This window comes from Balearica regulorum, chromosome 1, assembly GCF_011004875.1.
Source record: "Balearica regulorum gibbericeps isolate bBalReg1 chromosome 1, bBalReg1.pri, whole genome shotgun sequence".
In the NCBI taxonomy this organism is placed as follows: Eukaryota; Metazoa; Chordata; class Aves; order Gruiformes; family Gruidae; genus Balearica; species Balearica regulorum.
In genome coordinates, this window is record NC_046184.1 from 154,828,841 (window position 1) to 154,849,087 (window position 20,247).

General features: G+C 39.2%; 1 protein-coding gene across 3 annotated transcripts in view; it reads right to left on the reverse strand.

Annotated features, from left to right (window-relative positions):
- The window catches only part of MYO16 (myosin XVI), a 406,643-nt gene that overhangs the window by 317,386 nt on the left and 69,010 nt on the right, over positions 1–20,247 (reverse strand). The window contains exon 1 of one of the 3 annotated variants that reach the window (XM_075740336.1): positions 6,189–6,481. The exons of the other annotated variants lie outside the window; for them this stretch is intronic. Coding sequence (XP_075596451.1) covers positions 6,189–6,216 — 28 coding nt within the window. The 5' untranslated portion in view covers positions 6,217–6,481. Of the gene's footprint in view, positions 1–6,188; positions 6,482–20,247 lie in introns of those variants that run through there. 3 annotated transcript variants of the gene reach the window in all.

Here is a 20,247-nt window from a genome sequence, read left to right on the forward strand (position 1 = left end):
ATATTTTTCTAAATATCACTTCCTATGTCTAAATACAGATATTAAACTAAAGGTTCTTTTTACCTCTTTCCTGGCATCAAGTGTCATGATTTCTGATCTTTGATAATTAGGCAAAGTAGAAAATTAGTTCAAATTAAAAGAATAACTGGCATTGTCACATGAACCCAGGAACTGGAGAATAAAAATAAATAAATAAATCTAGTATCATAAGCTGGTACAGAAGTACTAGCCTTCATAAGTTGTAAATAATTTCCTTTTTTTCCTGTTGCCTGGCACCTATCCTGTGATTACAGTGAGAGAAACAGAGACACAAAGACTCTAACAGAAGTAAAATTGTTCTAGCTGTGTCTCTATTTCTATCAAGGTTTGTAAGTTAAAAACCATTTGTTGTTGACTGCAGAATTCAAAAGCAGTTTTACCTAATTTTTCAGATACAGAATCATAGAATGGTTTGGGTTGGAAGGGACCTCAAAGATCATCCAGTTGCAACCCCCCTGCCATGGGCAGGGACACCCTCCACTAGACCAGGTTGCCCAAAGCCCCATCCAGCCTGGCCTTGAACACTTCCAGGGATGGGACATCCACAACCTCTCTGGACAACCTGTTCCAGTACCTCACCACTCTAGCAGTAAAGATTTTCTTTCTAATATCTAATCTAAATCGACCCTCCTTCAGCTTGAACCCATTACCCCTTGTCCTGTCACTACACTCCCTGATAAACAGTCCCTCTCCAGCTTTCCTGTAGGCCCCTTCAGGTACTGGTAAGCCGCAGTTAGATCTCCCCAGAGCCTTCTCTTCTCCAGGCTGAACAACCCCAACTCTCTCAGCCTGTCCTCATAGGAGAGGTGCTCCAGCCCTCTGATCAGCTTCATGACATCTGAATTATCATACGGACTAAATTTTTTAAACAAAAATCTGCATCATATATCACTGATACAGACTCAGATTCCCAATGTCACAATGGAATAAGAAACACTGTGTATTGTATTAGCTTTCCTTTTCTGTATTTTACAGTATAAGCTTCTCAAATACCTTTCATCATAGAATTGTAGAATCATTTTGGTTGGAAAAGACCTTTAAGATAACCAAGTCCAACCGTTAACCTAGCACTGCCAAGTCCACCACTAAAATCTCTTTATTCACCCAGAATCACTTTATGCATCTTCACGCCATCTAAAAACTCCCAAGCAGTGGCTCAACGCACACAGCTGCTCCTCTTGCTCTTTCTGGACTCCCGGGGAAGATGACTCCTGCCTCTTCCTCCCAGCTTCATTTTCAGCAGGCAGGGTCTCTCCGTCATGCTAGGCATCTCATTTCAGTAATAATCTTAACCTTATGCCATAGGTCAGAATGCCATAAGTATGTACAAGGAAAAGGAAGTTTTCCCTGCAGCTGTGTTGTACTTAGCTGTCTTATTGCAGAAATAAACTGTGACACGAGAGGTAGCTGACACCATCATGAAATATCAACCTAAACTAAAGGAATGGCTGATAAATAGGGACTGGTATGGACATTCTGCTTGTATTTACTGCTCTCCTTCCTACCATCTGCATATTTTTTACTTGAGCTCCTCATCAGTGGCAGAGGACGTCCAAGAGGACATGAGAATTCTCTGGGACAGCATAAAATGGACTAAATAAATGAATACCACCTCCTGTGCAACCTGGAATAGAAGAAATCCTGTTCATGGGAAGGAGAAAACACTTTGAAGACTCTGCTAGCTCTCTCACCTCACTAACTGTCCAGTGTGACAGAACACCTATGTGTCATCTTTACTTTACACATCCTGCACACATGCCATCAGAGAGGCAAAGGGTTTCTGTATCGCAGACCAACTAGAGGTCTCCAATTTTTCTTTTCAGGCTCCTCCTCTTATTCAGTCTAAGCTACCACAACTCACTCTATTGAAACACAGATGAAAATTTCGCAGGCTGTCTGGCAGTAAGAAAGCTGACACGAAGGTATCACGTGTATCACCTGCAGTATTGCCTCTTCATCCACGGCAGAATCAAGCTCAAGTCCCCATCCTCTGTAAACTAAAACTAATGTATCACATCACATCACATCACATCTTCTCCCACCTCTTTCCAAGCTGCATAAGGTTCAAGTAGAGCTATCGCTGTGGCACATGGCTGGAGCCTCAGAAGAGTCTGGGTGACATGAGAACGGCTGAATCCCTTGGCAAAAGCACTCAGATTGAATTTAAAGTGCTAAACGAGAGTTTGGGATGATATGCCTCTTTCCCCTGAAGTATCCTGGAAGGTGCTAATGCAGTCTGTCCCTAAACTCCGGTGAAAAGGGACAGGCACCACCATAGGTGTAACGCTCGTCCTACTAAGTTGAGAGTTCTAGCGGTTAATACTTTTATTGAAACAGAAAATGCATTGAAATGCATTGAAAGCTATGGAAAAGTGGGGTGAAATTAAATAAAATGGAAATCATAACAATAATCTACAGAATTTACTCTTCTTTCATTCATATTTGATGGTAATTTTGTTACCAAATACCCTGTGAATTAATGTGAAAAATGCTCAAGATGACATCTGTAAGTACGTTACATTCAGCCTTTCAAGACAAGGTATGTGATTAAGGTCTCTGGCATTGCAGACTAAAGTCAAGACCAATTTTTTTTTTTTTAATGCAAGGAAAATACCCCTGTAGTATATGGATTTCTTAAATACTATGATTAGGAGGCAGAGAAAAGAAAGAATAAATCAGTACAGACTACAAGATATCTGAAGATGATATAACAAAATTTAAAGGCCAAATCTTTCAATGCATCTTCTACTCTCATTAATTTTCTTCATGGACAATCCTTGCTGTTTATTCAGATCCTGAAGGTAATAAGGGCTAGATGTTGGAAAGAATTATTATATTTCTTTTGTATCTTGTTTCAAAGCCTGAATTAATTCACCAATAAACATCTAATTAGTATTTTCACCCCAGATCTCTCTAAGTATTGGTCTGTAACACAGCACAATTCAGTGTTTCATAATTCATACAAAAGAGATAAAGGAATTAGAAACAGAGATAATCCAGAAGGAATGGAAGTAGACTCTGATGTTCAGATTCAATGATCCTAATATTTGGATAAATTCACTTGGCTCAGATTTTGAGCTGGCATGACTATAACTCCTTAGCGAGGTTTTAATTTGGTTTGCATTTGTGCACCTCTACAACATTTGCAGTGGAAATCAGACTCTCGAGTAATGAATTTAAGCCTCCTGACTGCTTTTCTCAGTTTCCTTTGCAGATCCCTCAGAGGAAGTCCAGAGCACAGGTGGAAAACCACAGCCATAACATGTAAATGATGATGTTTATGTCGTAACTGGATATACAAAGGAGAGAAGATAGCAGCAAGGTGCTGCCTAATTTGCAAAATTACGTTCATTTGTACAGTCTGTCACACAAATCATCGAGATAAAATGGTACCCAGCAGCTGGCAGATAACATGTGGTACTCTCCTACGTACCACTGTTCTCTGTTCTAAATAGCTTATGCTAGCTGATTGCCAAGGAGAAGCACAGACAGGGCCAACTCTCGGCAGCAATGGTACTTGGCTGCAAAAAGGAGATGGGCACTAGCAGTGACAACATGAGCTGCTCAAACAGGCAGACGGGCGTACGGCCTGTGTTTTAAATGCTGCAGGTGCCAGCTGAAGACATGACGGCTGCAGCAGGCCTTGTTCCAGAGTATTACTGGGATGAAAGACCTCACTGGGCATGGCCCCAGACAATCTCGTCTGACCACACAGCTGCCCTTGCTTACAGCAGGAGGGCGGACTAGAGACCTCCCAAGGTTGGACCTTGAAAGATGCTATGACAAGACGGTGACACTATGGCTCGTTTTCACAGCCTCCTAGTGGGAGCGGTGCACTGAAAAAAAGCAAGAATATTAGTAAAAATGTACTAACGCCATAGGAGAACAGCTATAGCCCTTTTCAGCTCAGATCTCCACACTTAATCTCTGCAGAGACTGAAAAAACAAAGTGCAAACATATGCAAAAGCCAGGCACATAGAGCTACAGTTCATAAAATACTAGCTTTAAAGTGCCATGAATTTATGTCTTTTAGACACTTCCCCACTCCCCAAAGCAGACCAAGAGCCAGTGCTCTGCAAACACCCTTCCTCTGGTTCAATCTCTTTTCCTTCCGATACAGAAATCATTGGTGAAATGGATTAAAAACAAAGCGGGGTGTGAAGGGTCCCATCTCAACCGCTGTGAGGTTCAGCTGCTCTCAGCAGATCTCAGAACGTCGCTGGTGCCGCCACCCTGCATGCAGCCACGGCCCATAGTTGATCTCAGTTGTCTGCCAAACGCAAACACCAGCACCAGTATTGGCACGTTAAGACAAATGGTAAGGCTCAGGGGAGGATGACGGAGGAAGGGTTTCCCCATCACTAATTACAGGTGGAGATGGAAGCACTTTTGCTAATTCCGTACGGAGAAGCACAGGCAGTAAGCAGCCCTTCTGGCAGGATCCAGCCAGCACCCATTGGCTTCCAAAGCACACTATTTGGAAGGAAAAGTGCTATGTGGTAAAATAACCTGATTTAGTGAGAAATCATTAATTACAAAATTCCAAATTTGGAAAAGAGGAAACAAATAATACTGCCAAAACTAATGCTGTACATTCACCTTTCCCCTCTGCTGTGTTTTAGTCCTTCATCCCTGCCCTCTAACCAATGCAATGAACATCCCAAGTAGTCGTCATTCTCTTGCTTTTAATGAGAGAACCTCACGATCATCATCATCTCTTTCCAATTAAGGAACCTATAGTTTCATTGTAGAGTTACATATTTAATATGCTACTGAACACACACACACGCACGCATGTATACATTCGCTGCAGTTTCACTTTAAGAAAGTAATTCCAACGTGAATAAAGACTGAACAATACTTTTCTGACATCTTCAAGAGAGTTATTATGCCGCAAATTCCTCATTTGCATTTATCAAATCTCATGATGTGCTCAAAGACTTATTCTTAGAATGCACCTTTAAAACTATGCAGTAAACCTAATCTGTGCTTCTCTGCATGAAACAGGGAATTTAGGCTTGTAACTCCCACCAGTATTAAAAGCGGTTCCATACACAAGTCCCATTGAATCCAGACAAGAGGAAACCCTCATAAATCATTTATCCTTCAATTACTAAAATAATTCCAGGGCACCTTAATTTCATATTAAAACGTCAAAGAACCACATTACTCATTTCTTAACTGTAACACAGTATTTTAAAAACAGTTTCAGAAATGTCCCTGGTACACTTAAGTCATCAAAGACCACAGTCCAGAGAGAAAACCTTTTACAGCAATCTGCTATTTGTCATGTAAAACCAGTGACATAATCACTAGGAGTCAAAAGTTTTCCAAGTCCTGCAGTAAAAAATACCCATGGCTAACAACTACTACTGACTGTCCAAAACAAGTATCTAAACAATAATTCATTTATCTGATATAAAACCAGCAAGTTCCACTCAGACTGGATGCTTTAAAAGGTAAACCCAAAAAGCTCACAAAATGTGCAGCTAGGAAGACAAGCAGCCTTGATAGACCAAAAAAAAAAAAAAAAAAAGAAAAATGCTGCTAGGAATTTGCTCTGCATTGAATCAATACATTCAGCATAGATCCTAATTTCAATTTTTAAGGAGGCAGCTTGCATGATTCAAGGTTAAAAGTTCTTTTTTTTTTTTTAAGTCTGTCACACCAAATAGCTAAATATCCTGATAAGGAGGGGATAGAAGTATTAGATCTACAATAGATGACGATATGTGCTCAAATTTATGAAGGTATTCTCGTTTGTATTACCCTTGTAAAGTGTGAGAGCCATGTCCGAGGTTGTCCTTATAGGCATCTTTAACCTAATGCTAAGAATGACATGTATCTTCTTTTTGGATATTATTTTCTTCGGTGATTAATTTAAACAAAAGTTTTAAAACCTGATCACTGTGAACTTCAAAATGAGAGCGTTATCACACACACAATGAAGTTGCCTCTGAACAGAGGAGAAAAAGAAACACTGTGTTCTGCCTGCATATTCACATGCAAAGTAACAACTCCCCTTCCCCTCTACCACGTTGACATTATGCAGCATCTGCCTTCGACTTTTTTGCATATGCATTGAAAAGGCACACCTCAGAAAATAAAAAGACAGTTTTAAAATCAAAATAGTCGTTTTGTTACTTACAGCATTTGATAAAATGGTAATGAGACATTCTTTCATCTCAGGCTGTAGTCTTGCTACAGGTTTCAGCATTCTCTTCTGTTACAACTGTCATGCCCAGAAAATGCATTATTTAGAGCCCTTCCTCAGGTATCCAGTATACCTCAGAATACATTATTTAACGTAGTTTCAGTTCCAGGATCTTGCAGAGGCTTCCAAGTCATCCTCACCCGACTGCTGGAGTTATGATAAACCTCTGTGCGTCTTGAACCATGACTACTGCACGTGCTATTGTAGCACAATTGATTGACACCGCTCCTAATCCCACATCCCCAGGAATAGAAAGATTTAATTGGTGTGCACTTGCAGCCACATTCTCCCAGCACTGAGGTGTGCTGCTGCACTGCGGCTCTCACAGTCCTGCCAGTTAATGGCTTTTCAATAGCTTTCAAATGGCAGCAAACTAAGCTTGATGAGCGAGCTGGAATGAAATAACAGAACAAGGGATCTTTCTTAAATTTTATTTGTGCATGTTGTTCGTGTGCCAAATGTGACCAGATTCTTAGCTGGTACTAAAACAGGATTATTTTTAGTTGCCACCAGTTGCTGTGTGAATAGGAAATTGATATAGGTTGCCAAAAATAACCACCTTTTTGCATCACAGATCATTTTTCAGTATGTTGTAAGGTAAAAATCAGGATAGAGCTCACAGCCATTTTCAGATGTTCCTGGTTTATGCATGGGTTCATTTAAATTGAGCTAAGAAACATGCTTGTGTGTACATTCCTTGATATGTTCTTGTTTTGTCATTTCTTTGTATTACGTTGCATCTTTGGCACAGATGAAATATTTATGTCAGAGAAAAGAAACTGCAAGCTTTGCATGGTTTATATCATGATCATGTGCATGTTATCTGATGACATTTGAATCACTGATTGTAAGACAAAATGCCTAAGAAAGTGCATCCCTAAGAACAAGTCCATACAATTATTTATCAGCCTATGAAATAACAAGTCAATGTATACTGACGCATTACCCGGTTTCAGATTAAGGGCACACAAAAGGCAGACCTGCATTGTATTTTAAACACCCAGGCTGCATCATCCTCTGAGCACAACCCCTGCATTACTTTTCCAGGAACAGTCACCTAGGAATTTGGTTACCACTTCTTCGAGAAACCTACAGCAGAACTACAGGAAAATATTTCTATAAAATCAAATAATAATAATTTAAGAAAACTATGCTCAGAGAAGATTTATGTTTGCTTACCGTGTGGCATGCTTACCACAGTCAGCACTTCACTGAGTGAAAGCTCTTGTAAAGGGAAACTGATAGCCCAGCCATATTTAAATCTTTTTTTTTTCATCTCAAAGGTTCTTACCTACTATTTTGTATACATACCATTTTAAACAGGTACAAAGCGTTAAAGGGACTACAAAAGGAAAAGAGTCTAACTCATCAGTGAGGATTACTAATTCAGATTCTATTAACTATTCTGCAAAGTTCCCACATGAGCAGAAAGATATATATTCACAGGCTTCCAGTGATCCATTAGCAAAACCCTTAGGTGAAATCTCTCAGCTCCTAACAGCCACGTATTTCAAATCTGGTTTCAGGTATAATACGCACAACAACAGTTTTGCAGGACTAATTATTTAGGTGGCTTTTATCCTGAAAACATCATTTTTTTAAAAAAGAGGGGAAAAAAATCTAGAAATAACCAGGGGAAATAGGGATAAATTATATAAAACATAATGGTAATTACATTACCATGGAAACTTTTTACTGTAAAGCTCAGAAGTCCAAAGTAATTAAATTTATCCAGACTTTCTTTCACACCTATATAACACTAGGCCAGTTTGGGCCATATGGCTTATAAAATAAACATACAGAGTGTTTTAAGAGGCAATGTTAGTCATAGTCCATGAGCAAGTGTCAAGCAACCTGACAAAGAGCCCTTTGAGCAATACTTTTTGGCGGAGACATTCCTGACAGGTTCCTCTCTGGTGGTACTGTCAGGCGGACAGACTGCTGTGTCTAATAACATCACGCTTCCTCCAACCCGCGCTGGCTAAAACCAGGATGGCTCTCGCTAAACGCTGGTGAGTGGGAGCAACGGACAAAAGATGCATTTCTGAAGACAGAGATAAAAGAAAGAACATTTCTGATTTTGGCTTGAAAAAAAAATATGGCAGAAAAAGTATTTGGATCTATCTCATTTCAGATTGTAATATATGTGTTTATCTGTTGAACTGCCATAGTGAAAACTTAGGATGGTGGAACTTAGCGGCATTTATGTGACAGGTTGGACTGCATACTCCACCCTGCAAGGAATGGGAGAGAAGCATAGTCCCTTACAGAGAGTATCAAGGTACAGAATAAACTCGTGAACACATATTCACATCAGACTAACTGAGAACAGAGTCCTGCTATCTATATGGCCAACACGTCTCCAGTTTCTTCTCTGCTAACATGCACTAGTCCGTGTACGCAGGGAAGCACGTGGGGCTGTTTGACAAGGGAGGGTCGGTAAGGCTACGCTGTGGCTGGGGATCACGCCTTTCAGCTGGAGCTCTGGACCAGGCACATCCATGGGGAGGCATGTACCCACCTGTGGCAGGGCACTGGGGCATCTCCCCTTCTCCGGGAGTCCGCGTGCCACAAATGTGTGGTTATCTGCTCAAGTATGAATGACAGCCTGCAGGTGAATGAAAGAAAGGCACCAGATTTTCAAGAGGTGATGCCCCGCAGATGGCTACCTCAAGAGGCCTTTAATTTTAGAATACCACATGTGTTTTTATTTTTTTTTTTAAATGCAAAATATTTAGTTTTATTACATGGGTAATTATCATTAGTGGGCTTTGCAATAGAAGTGATAGTTTAAATGGAAATAAAACTGCATTGTGTATTGCTGTTAGCAGGAAGTTCTGACTCATGTTGAAGGGCAGCATTAAAGCAGCACAGAGGAATGTTAAAATGAAAATGTTAGGCAGGGTAAAGGGAGTGAAAAGGAAAATGAAGAGAAATGAGAAGAAGGGATAAATGCTAGTGGAGACACGGGATGGACCTTGAGGAGAAGTGGCAGCTAAACTTAAGGTAAAAGGAAGCCAGAACAGGAATACTGAAGAGGAAGAAATCTGGTCCACCTGTAGGGAAGACACATGATTTCCACTGCAACCTTTTGCTAGGCTGGAAAGTAAGGAAAGAACAGACAGAGAAGAAATTGCAGCATTCATGGTGGTGGATGCCCATGTCATAAGCAAAGATTTCAGGTGTGAGAACAAAAAGAAAGATTTAGGATTCTGAGATGAGTCCAAAGGAGGGAATATTTCATGGTCAGTGATTTTACAAAGCAAATTGCACAATTTGCTTATTCACAAGAAGAGCGATGTTAGTCCTGTTAGATATTTTCTCCTGACTGAACTCCAGCAATGAAAAAGGAATTCTGAAGAAAAAACCAAAAGATATTAATGACACTTAAAATCCAACCATATAAACTACAGAAGTATATCTGGACAAGCTCGAAGGGCACTGTAAAACTGCTTTCTCTGAACATTAGGGAACATAGGCACGTTTTCACTCACAGCCCCACAGCTTTCAAGAAGACTATGCCAGTCTTTAAGTCTACAAAGAAGCACAAGTGTACTTAGACTGAGGGACAAAGACTGAGCTGGTATTAGACCTGGTGATAAAGCAATATTAATGTATTTGGTTTTGTCCAGCTTACCAAAAATAGAGAGAAAACAGAATCAAGGTCAGAAAACAACATACATTTAGCCCTTCTGGAAAAATTCCTCGCTGCCTCTCCCTATAGAAAGAAAAGAGCTGCTTTCATGTTATGTACAAATCCAGCATTCAATGAAATTAGACATTTTTAAAGTAGAATCTTGGAACTGGTCAGCCATCAGTAGGACAGTGATTTGTCTTAAGATAAACACACATTTACGGATCGTCCTCTCAGAGTAGACACTGCTTCTACATCCTAATTTTCAAGGCTCAAAGCTTGTCTAAGAAAAAGCACCTATGAAATGTTTCCTACAATAACCTAGCAAACAAAAACACTGCTTAAAATAATGTCTTGCTGCCAAGAACTGATGTGCTGTATTGTATTCATGTCATGTAAATATTTTGTTTTGTCTTCCAGTGCTGCAAACAACTCAACATCTAATATTTTCATCATCTTAATATGTTATAATTCACATATAACTGTGAGATTTGATGGAGAAATGCAGAACTATATGAAAGCAATTTGAATGACAAGAAAAACACCATAACTACTGGTTTTAAAAATATGACAGATGCTCCCCATTTATGCCATTTTCATTCAGTGCAACAAAGCTTGCTATATTCCTTCAGATGTTACAATTTCATTGCATTATTTATGGGTTTAAGACTGCAGACAAAAAAAAAAACAGAATGCTGAGTAACGTTAACATTGCTTATATATTTTGACAAGTGATACTGCTTAGCAATCAATCCTTGGCCATGCTATCCAGCTGCCAACAAGCCACTCTTCAGATAACATCTGGTAGTTGTATGCTCATCAGGAAGCCAGGGATGAGCCATAGCAGATGTAGATACTTAGCAAGAAAGACTCCATACTAATTTTCTCTATGTGTGTCACAGCAGAACAAAACACAGCAGTTTATCCGAATAAATTTTCAGATGAACTGGTCTGTAAGATGGATGTGAAGTTTGCTCCATAGATAGCAGCAACAGATCAAATCTAATCACTCAATCGATCACTCAGAGTGTGGTTGACCTCTAGAGAACCAGACAACTTTTCCTCTTCTCTTCCTCCAACCTTTGCACAATTTCCTCCTTTCCAGTTTTACTGGAAATGCTCTGACTTTTCAAGAAGTAGGCAACCTTCCTCCCATTCTTCTACAACTGGATCAAACCCTTACAGACAAAGAAAAGTGAAAAAATTCTTTTTCTTCTTCTCCATTTACTGTTGTAACTGAATGTATTTGGGTGAATTAATCCATAATTATTTTTTAATGGATTGGAAACAGTAGATTAAAATCACAGGACATTATTACTAAGTATTTGATGAAGTTTGCAAAATTACCAATAGAAGTTATGTGCCTTTTAAGACAACTACTTGCTTCCTCCCACACCGAAAATGACCATTTTTAGGCTGTGTGTAGACCTCTTCAGCAGTTCCTTAACTGGATGAGATGAAGAAGCTACCACTTGTGGTGGGAGAGCCCAGAACAGAGTAATAACAAGGCCAAATACAAGAAAGAAATCCCAATAGTCTCATATATGGTTGATCCTATCTTTGGCACTGGTAGTGACTTGATAATGAATTCTTCATTACAATCTGTGTACATGGTTTTTAAAATTAGATTTCTTACTAGATTTGATGTAAGGATGTTACAGAGAAGAGCTGCAGACTTTTTATATGAAAAGCCCCTTATGAGACTGAAAAGAAACTATCAAGACATGTTAAAATTGTAAGCAGAAAAACACGGCAGTCATCACAACCACCAGCACAAGAAAAAATGGAAAAAAACCCTCATGAATTTCCATATAAGGAGTTGTTATATGATCAGATAGCGCTTTTTTGTTTGTTTTTAAAGTTATAATATTCAGGAAAGAGATAGACAAAGATAAGAATTCAGTTCAACATGAAAAGTATATTGTTATTCTCCTCATAATTAGCAAATTACATGACTCACTGCATTGTATTCCTTTTTTTTTTTTTTTTTTTTTTCCCTTTTCTAATGGGTTAGATAATTTTAAAACCAGGAGACAAATAATGACCACACTAGAGGATGGATAAAAAGCCAAGAATAGAACAGAGGAATTTGTGTATATCCTTTATCAGGGCAAATGCTACTGCAACAACGTAAATCTTGAAGTATAAGTAAAGGAAACTTGGAATGACTGCAGAAGAAGTTAAGATAGAAAGCGTTCCTAATTTAGGAAAAAAACCCAACTTGGACAGTTGAAAAAGCTGAAGAAGTGACGGAATCAGACTGCAGGACAGCACAGAGGATGTTGTGGCAATTGGTGATTTCAGAGATAAACATAATACTAGATGTTCCAAAGGCGGGGGGGGGGGAGGAGGAAAAAAAACAGAAAAAAAAAGAAAAAAGAAAAAAAAGAATCGATGTTGAAGATTTGTAAGGGATGGCAAAGTGGCAGTATTTTAAATTAGCCAGTCATGACATCCAAAATAACAACCAATGCAGCATATGCAAGTGCTATAGACATAGAACAGAATAAATCTTAGATCTAAATCTTAACTGAAATTACAAGCTACTGAGGGGAGTTCTGTCAATACAACATGAATATTGGGCAGCTTTTATTGTACTGACAATGATGATGTACATAATTGTTTCAATATAAATACTGTAATCAAAATAGGATATTATTAAATTATATAAAAGACAATCTGAAAAGCAAAGACTAAAATTAGACAAAAAGATCTATGCAAGACCTATTTTATTGTCTGATCTTTCTACTGTCCTTTTTATCTCATGCTAAATACAACATCGCTTCTTTTTCAGAGCCTTTCTGCACTCCATTCTTCACGTAACTCGGCACAACTTGCTAATGCATACTTGGCTCCCAATTTTTCCTTATGAATGAAGCACAGAGCAGAAATGGGGTTTAGGGAGGGAAGGAGTGCAAGGTGTGGAAAAAATATATGTCACTTTTAATAAATTGACAATGCTGCCAGATGTGCACAGTGTAGCAACACACAGCTGGGACGGTCACTCTGATTCTGCACCTTCTCCAGTCTCTGATGGCTGTATTTATTTATTTATTTATTTCCTCTTGTTAATTTGTCTGCATCAGTGCTTAAGGAATCCATCATTCTGACTACAGAGACCAGGTGAGAGTCTGAATTGATGAGAACGATAATCAAATCAAAGGGTATGATGATAAGAACTTTTGACATGATGTAAGATACCATGATACAGCTTGAAGATGACATGGACAAGTAGATAAACTCAGTGAACAAGAGAGAGAGATGCAGAATTTACTGCACTCAGCATGAACATAATAGAATTACATCTCATTCTCAAATTAGCAGAGAATAAATAAGGAGCTGACAAGAATTAGGCAGCTGTTAGGGGAAGGAGAGGGGGAATGAGAGAGGTATATAAAGAAGCTAGGAAACAGAGGAATGGTAAGATGACTATTATAGGGATGTCCAAACAACACTAAGAAAGCAGTAAACCAATATAACTTTAATAAAATTATCTGAGGTCAAATTAAGGTCAGTCAGTGAGGCTATAAACGAAGGCAGTCAGAAAGATGGTGGAAAAGAACTTCTCCCATGTGGGCAGTGGACAGGTCACAGCTGAGACGCCAGTGAGTAAAAAGAGAAGAAGGAAGGATTCCCCAAACACAGACTGAGAATGGCGCAGAAAGTGCTGAGGATTAATCAATAAATACAAGATGCCTTGATAATCAGTTCCTCCAAACAGAAATAAATGAAATATTCAGGTCAGATTTCTGTGTTTTGTGCAAACATGAAAAATAAAGACAAAATTCCTCAATTCAGTGAGCACCTGATTTACACATGAACAAGCAAAGAGTAAGGTATCTTTGTACAGTTACTGCACGTACCACTAGAGCAGCAATAAATGTCAGTACACTATCTAAATTTAATGAAAATTCAGATAGCTGGAACCCAGTTTTTCTATTTTATAATAATGTACTTCATGTTATATTTCATTTCCCAATGATTTGAAAATCTGTGGAACCTATTCTTACAGAATAATGCATTTCTTTTCTTACTGGAATGGCTGGCTGTTCATAACAAACAGAAGATTCATTTCTTTGCTCTCAAATGAACACTTACTTCTTTCAATCAAACACTGAATTAGAAAAGTAGTTACTATTCTAATATTCTTTTCTTGGAAATACAATGGTAATTACCCTTTATTTCAAATAGCAAGGGACACTTCAGAAAGTAACAAAAAAGAAATGCACAAACATAATAGGGTAAAGCATGTCTATAATGAAGAATTATCCAGCGGGGTAAATCACATCATTCCAAACAATTTATAAGGTGGTATTTTTGCTTTCATTTATAGCAGAGTTTTCCCTGAGAAAGAAAAGAAGTATTCAGCACCTTGCCATCCTGGCAGAGGGCAAACTGCATGAGAAGTTATTTCCTTCACTCTTTAGCCAAAATACATTATGTTGAAATCTCCAAGAATCGTCGCTCAACGCTGTAAATTCTTAGAAGAAGAGAAAGCCACACAAGTTGGCACTGACTATAAACCATTCTTTCAGAATTCTCAGATTTTAACCTCAAAATCAGTAGGGGTTCTGTCATTGCCTTCAAAGGGAGAAAAGCTAAACCCTTTAAAGTGAATGACCTAAGATTATTGGAAAATGACATAAATTAGCTATGTTGGAAAAAAGAATTAGCAATTATGCATAGCACACCAAGACTAATTTGCTTAACATCTTTCCAATGCTCCCGTTGAACTTGGTGCTAACTGGAGACTATGCATTTATCCATTTCTCAATATCTTTGTCATTTCAAAACCACTTTTCCTTATCATTACCAACATATTTTTGTCAAATTCAAGGACAACATAGCAGTAGGTAATGCTAATTTGACCAGAGAAATTAGTGGGATTTTTCTCACCAGCTCTAGATCTGATCTTAGGGCCTTGGCTGAACTCAAGAGTGGATGGCTCAGCACCTTTTACTGACAGTCCTTCTGGATTTTTGGGTCTTCCATGTACATAAATCAAATGTTGCATTAACATAGGTTTACTGAATTCAGTTCCATATGTTTTAAGGAGAAAACTGATCACATCTGCTAAAAAATGTTGGCATTTGCTGAACCTAATTATAGCGTCTGAAACCAACACATATTTACAGTGTTTGCTAAAGACACTTTCATATTAGGATGCATTTAATCATCAGAAGCAAATTTCAAAAATGGACTTTAAACATGAAAAAAGCTATAAAGGCTCAGCACATAGACATAATAATAATACAGAAAGGTCCAAAGCTTTGTGATATTATGAATTTTCTTTTTTTGTGCGTGCCTCTGGCTTTTTTCTCCTTTTGATTAGGATACCATACATAATACAGAAGACAAGTTATAACTGGTTTTCTGTGGTTCAGTCTAAAATGCATAACCACAGTTAGAATTCCTCAAAGTTGGCACAGGTTAAAGAGTGATTAAACAGACTCCTTCCAAGACTAACTTAGGAGATCAGTTAACCTATAGGTATTCTCATCTCAGAGTGGTTAAACATCTTTGTACCTGGTCTCAGTCAGCACCTGGTAATGAGCTGTGCGCAAAAGTCCCACTTACATGTTGGCATGAAATATGTTAATCAGTTTAAAAGGTGATAGAAAAATATGACTTAGTAGATGCAGACATTTCACAGTGAGATGAGGGGTGACAAGGCTGGCAGGAAGATTTTCCCCACTGAGTTAAGCTGCTGATAATAGACCTATGGAGTAAAGATGTGCCAAATGGACACTGTATCTCAGGAGGGTTCAGGACCTACGTCCTGGGTAAGTGACATATTAATTTACGCCGAAGAGGCATAAATGTGACTGGGATCCCTGCAGAACTCAAAAAAAAAAAAAAAAAAAAAGGAAAAAAGAAGAGACGGGCACTAAAAGGTGGTACTCCTCACCAGGAAGGGTGCAATCTGATGAATGCAATCTGAGACATAAGGCAAAAAAGCAGTGCCTTTGACTACACAGCTCAGGAAATCTTCTGCAGCAAGTCAGATGGACAAAAGGAAGGAGGTTTTTCAGATTTCACCTTTTTAGCAACAGATTAATAGTTATTTTTGCTTTTGCTGTTATTTTTCTTATTGTTTCCTTCTTTTGTATAAATATTTGAAATTATAATCTATTTTGTATAGTGTAAATAAATATTTTTATTTACAATTATCTTAAACTGCAAGTGATTTCAAGGTAGTTAGCCAACATCAAAGTACTTTACATTAGTAAAAACGATGATGATCTTAATACGGGAGGTAAAAGGACTTTTAGTGAGCATCTAGGTTACCAGCATAAGCAAACACACTGCTACCAGTCGTAGCTGCCTGTTAGCTACCTCATGCTATTTCTCAGATGAGCTGGCAGCCCTTGGCTTCCTGGCGATCCTCCACCTGTAGACTGAGAGCCCTGCAGCTCACCAAGATGCTCTCCGAGTTGTCGCAAAAAATGACAATGAGTGGAAAACAGACTGAATAGTTCAAAAATGCTCTCCTTGAAACAGATACATGAAGGGAGCAAAGTGCACTCAGAGTATCTTAGCTGTTAAAAGCAGAGTTACTAGCTACTCTTCTGCAACAAATAATCCATGGCCCACTGCCAGAGATAAATGGTTGGAAGCTACCACCTTTTTTGCAGACCTTTTTCTTTCCCTTGATTCTTCCCCATACTCACAGAGGTACACAGCGCACAAAGAAATGTTTTCCTTCCCAAAAATGGGAAACAGTCCAGGTTTTAAACAACAAATGTTGGGGGTTTTATTTACTTTCCAATTTGAGGCAGTTTGTATTGTACTCTTCTGGCTCTTCTTCATAAGATCACATCCTAGAGACTTGACATTAGTTTTTTCCCTATTTTATCAGCAGAATGTTAAAAAGTGGTGCTGGAAAACACTGCCAGTGGTCAGGATGACAGTATCAGAGAAGTGAAGGCAAGAGAAAGGTAGGGTGTAGTCCTTCTAGTCCTGCTCTGGTGAATACACCCCGCGTTGGTCATGATGGAAGAGAAAGCCAAATCTGCAGCTGTTCGCTCTGCACCCCCACCAGCTGCTCCAAACACATGAAGGACAGAGAAACCACAGAGAAGGGTGGCGGGCTGGCTGACAGCTGTAGGGCTCTCCCAAGCACATCCATCAGTCCAGCTCCAGGTGGCCACCTCCCTTAGACTCACAGGCTGGGGCAGCTGCCCCATGGAGAGCAGAGCTGGGGACAGGAGCCCTCAGGTGTTGGCTCAGCCCACCCACCATGTCTCCCAACACAGCAGCAGCGCAGCCAGGGCAAGTAGGGAGGTAAAGCAGAAATCTGCAGGCCCTTGGCTCACCACAGTCCTGCTCTGTGTATTGCAGGCAGGAGATAGCTTATCAGTCACTGATGATGACATTTGATGAGAATCTTGCTGTAAGACATAGAAGCAATCCTCCTCCTCATTATCAGATACCTCCTAGGGCAATGATGGGCTGGAACATAGGAGAAGGCAAAACTGAGTGATGGTGAAAAGCCTTGGTGGGTCAGGAGGGGCAGAGCTGTAGCTGACTGAAATGAGGCAGAGATGGATAGGACAGGAGTGCTACAGCTGGGGAACTGCAGCAACGTGTCTATCCTGGTTGAAAAACTTTTTTTTCTCTCCAGTGAAAATTTGCGGGAGAGGAGACCAGAGGTTTGATAGCAGCGAGGTGCTTTGACATGCATTAGCCTAAGACTACATCTCCATTTTGACTGTTTGCATGATACTCCCTTACATACAGTAACAGTCTCTTTCTTGCCCAAGCTTCATTTTCTAAAATATCTCTCAAAAATCTTCCAGAATCCTTGACCATGAAGGCCCCACTGTAATCTTTTACTGGTTTTGTGCCTTTAAGTTGTATTTTTCTTCTCATCCTACTATACCTTTTAGCCAAAAGAAGGAGGCAGCTCCTCCCTGGCAAGGAACATAGCCCTTCCACTTAGCTGTTTCGGCCACTCACTGTCTGGTTGTGTACCAAGAAGGGCACTTGTGGAATATTCCTGCTGATTAGTATGTTGAGTTAATAACACACTCTTCTTCTAACAATGAGCATCTCTACAGTCGATTTCCTGTATCTCATTGGTCCTTTTAATAAATATTCATACAAATAAATTAATCTTCTCAAGGAAACTTTTAAACAAAATCTGAGGACAAAATCTCTTGTATAACTGGCTAAAACAGTAGGTTTGTTGTGCACAGAGAGATTTGCTGGCAAACACACACAGGCTACTGTTTGAATAGGTAATGTCATGGTCCATCTACTGCTCTTGGATGACCCAATTGTACTTATCCCCTTGTAGGAACACCACAAAGAACATCAGTGTTCGTATTTATAGAGTATGAAGTATTCAGAAGAAAATCAGTGTGAGAGCTAGACTATATTCCTTCCAGTTTCTGTTCAGATCTACATCTGAAAGGAATAATAACCATCAAGGAAGACAATTTAACTATGTTAATACTGAAGTTTTGAAAGGCAGCACGAAGACTGTCTAACTTTCTACAGCATTGCAGCTCTTTGTTGATAAACTAGGGAAGGAAAGCTTAGTTATTTCAGATGATTCATGTTATTTAACAGCAGCTGAGAGATGAAGGACAGATGTTTCACAGATAAGATTTAGATGTCAAGGGTTGGAAGTAAGCTAGACAAATAACTGACACCAAAGTTTCACATGAAAGTAGTATGAAGCTGTATGTTCATGTGGAGATGTCAAGAAGAGTGCTGAAGAACTAACATCACATTATACAGAGATCATATATTATCAAAAAGACATTATTTTCAAGAAGCTGGAAGCAAAAAATGAATAGGGAGCTACTTGTAGCAGACATAGTATACATAATCACAGAAAATAATATATAAATCATAATCTATGGAAAAGTGTACAAAGATTGTGATGCTGCTAATTTACTGAAAACTTCTCTCCTGAACAAGCCACATGACTGGGGGGGGGAATTATTTATTAATTTATTCAGAACTGAAGTGGAATTGTAAATTGCTATTTGCCTCCTTGACCGTGATGGGTATTTTCCATTTCACGGATATGATCTGGTCCACAGGAAAAGCATACTGGGCTTGAAACACTTGGTAGTACCATCTTTCTAGCCCCTGCTCTGAAGCATACCTCTCTACGTGGGTGCACATCTTCCATGAAATTTATGATCATATTTGTGGTTTTCTATCCTTTCTTCCCTTAAGGAACACAATGCAAATGGCTAGGGGAATTTTACTGAGCATCTGTGGGAACTGTAGTGGGTACTGTCCCACCACAGTCCTTCTGCCTTGCCCTCTCACCAATACTGTTGTTATGTGTGCAGTCAAGTACCTTCAGCCTCCAAAGGGTGAGGAAGAACGAGTCATGCTGTTATGCTGCCAGAGCTTTAGCAGAGCTCTCAAGCTGCTGGTTTTTAAAGCATAACTTACTGCTACAACCTGTCCCACCTTGGTGCCCCAAGAGCCCACTGAATTCAGAGCCCCGTCAAATAGTACATCTCTGCCCTAAAATACAGCACCTCAACCTCTCCTTTGATTCTTCACGTAGGTGCTACAGCTGCAATCAGTCATCAGAACTGCCGTCTCACTGACCAGCCCATCTTGCCCCTCATGTTTCAGGCTGGAAAAGGCCCTGTGTAAAGTTACCCGAGACATACATACCACTATGCATGAGTACGAGGCACCAGATGCATGCATCTTCCAGGCCTTTCATGTCTTTGACCATGAAGGAAGGGTACAGACCTAAAAAAAAGTCATTTTTCAGAAGTTTCTGCATAGAGAAAACTGCTGTGAACTGGGTATAACTTTACCTATTGCAGAAACGAACACTTACTATAAAATGGGAAGTGTCATCAGTGGGAATATACCTCTCCCATTCCACAGTAACCTTTATGAAAATCATAAGCACAAGGACATGACCTGTACATTTGCAGAAAATGGGGTGCCAATCAGCTTCAATACTATCTTTGAATCTCTGAACAACTTGAACAGTTTGGAGAAGCTTTCATTTCCGGAAAACATACAGGCTGTTTAAACATCCAAGTGTTCTCAAGTGAAAACTCTTATGTGTAAAATGAAAGAAAACACCTGTAAAATGTGTAACTTGAGTTTCTGGCTTTATTTTTTCTGCTTTGTTCAAATGAAGAAAAAATCATTACCTGTTTCCAAAGTCATTTTATGAGTCCAACATATGTTCTGTTCCTACGAAATATATGAACAGCTCTGACAGTAGATTACTACAGTTGCTTATTTGCTACCCATCCAAAATACTAGCTATGTTTTCTCTGTTACTGGAAAAATTAAACCATTTTTAAACACAGAATAGAGATTATTTGGCAGTTTCTGTTTTACAGAGGAAGCACCAGGTGTGAC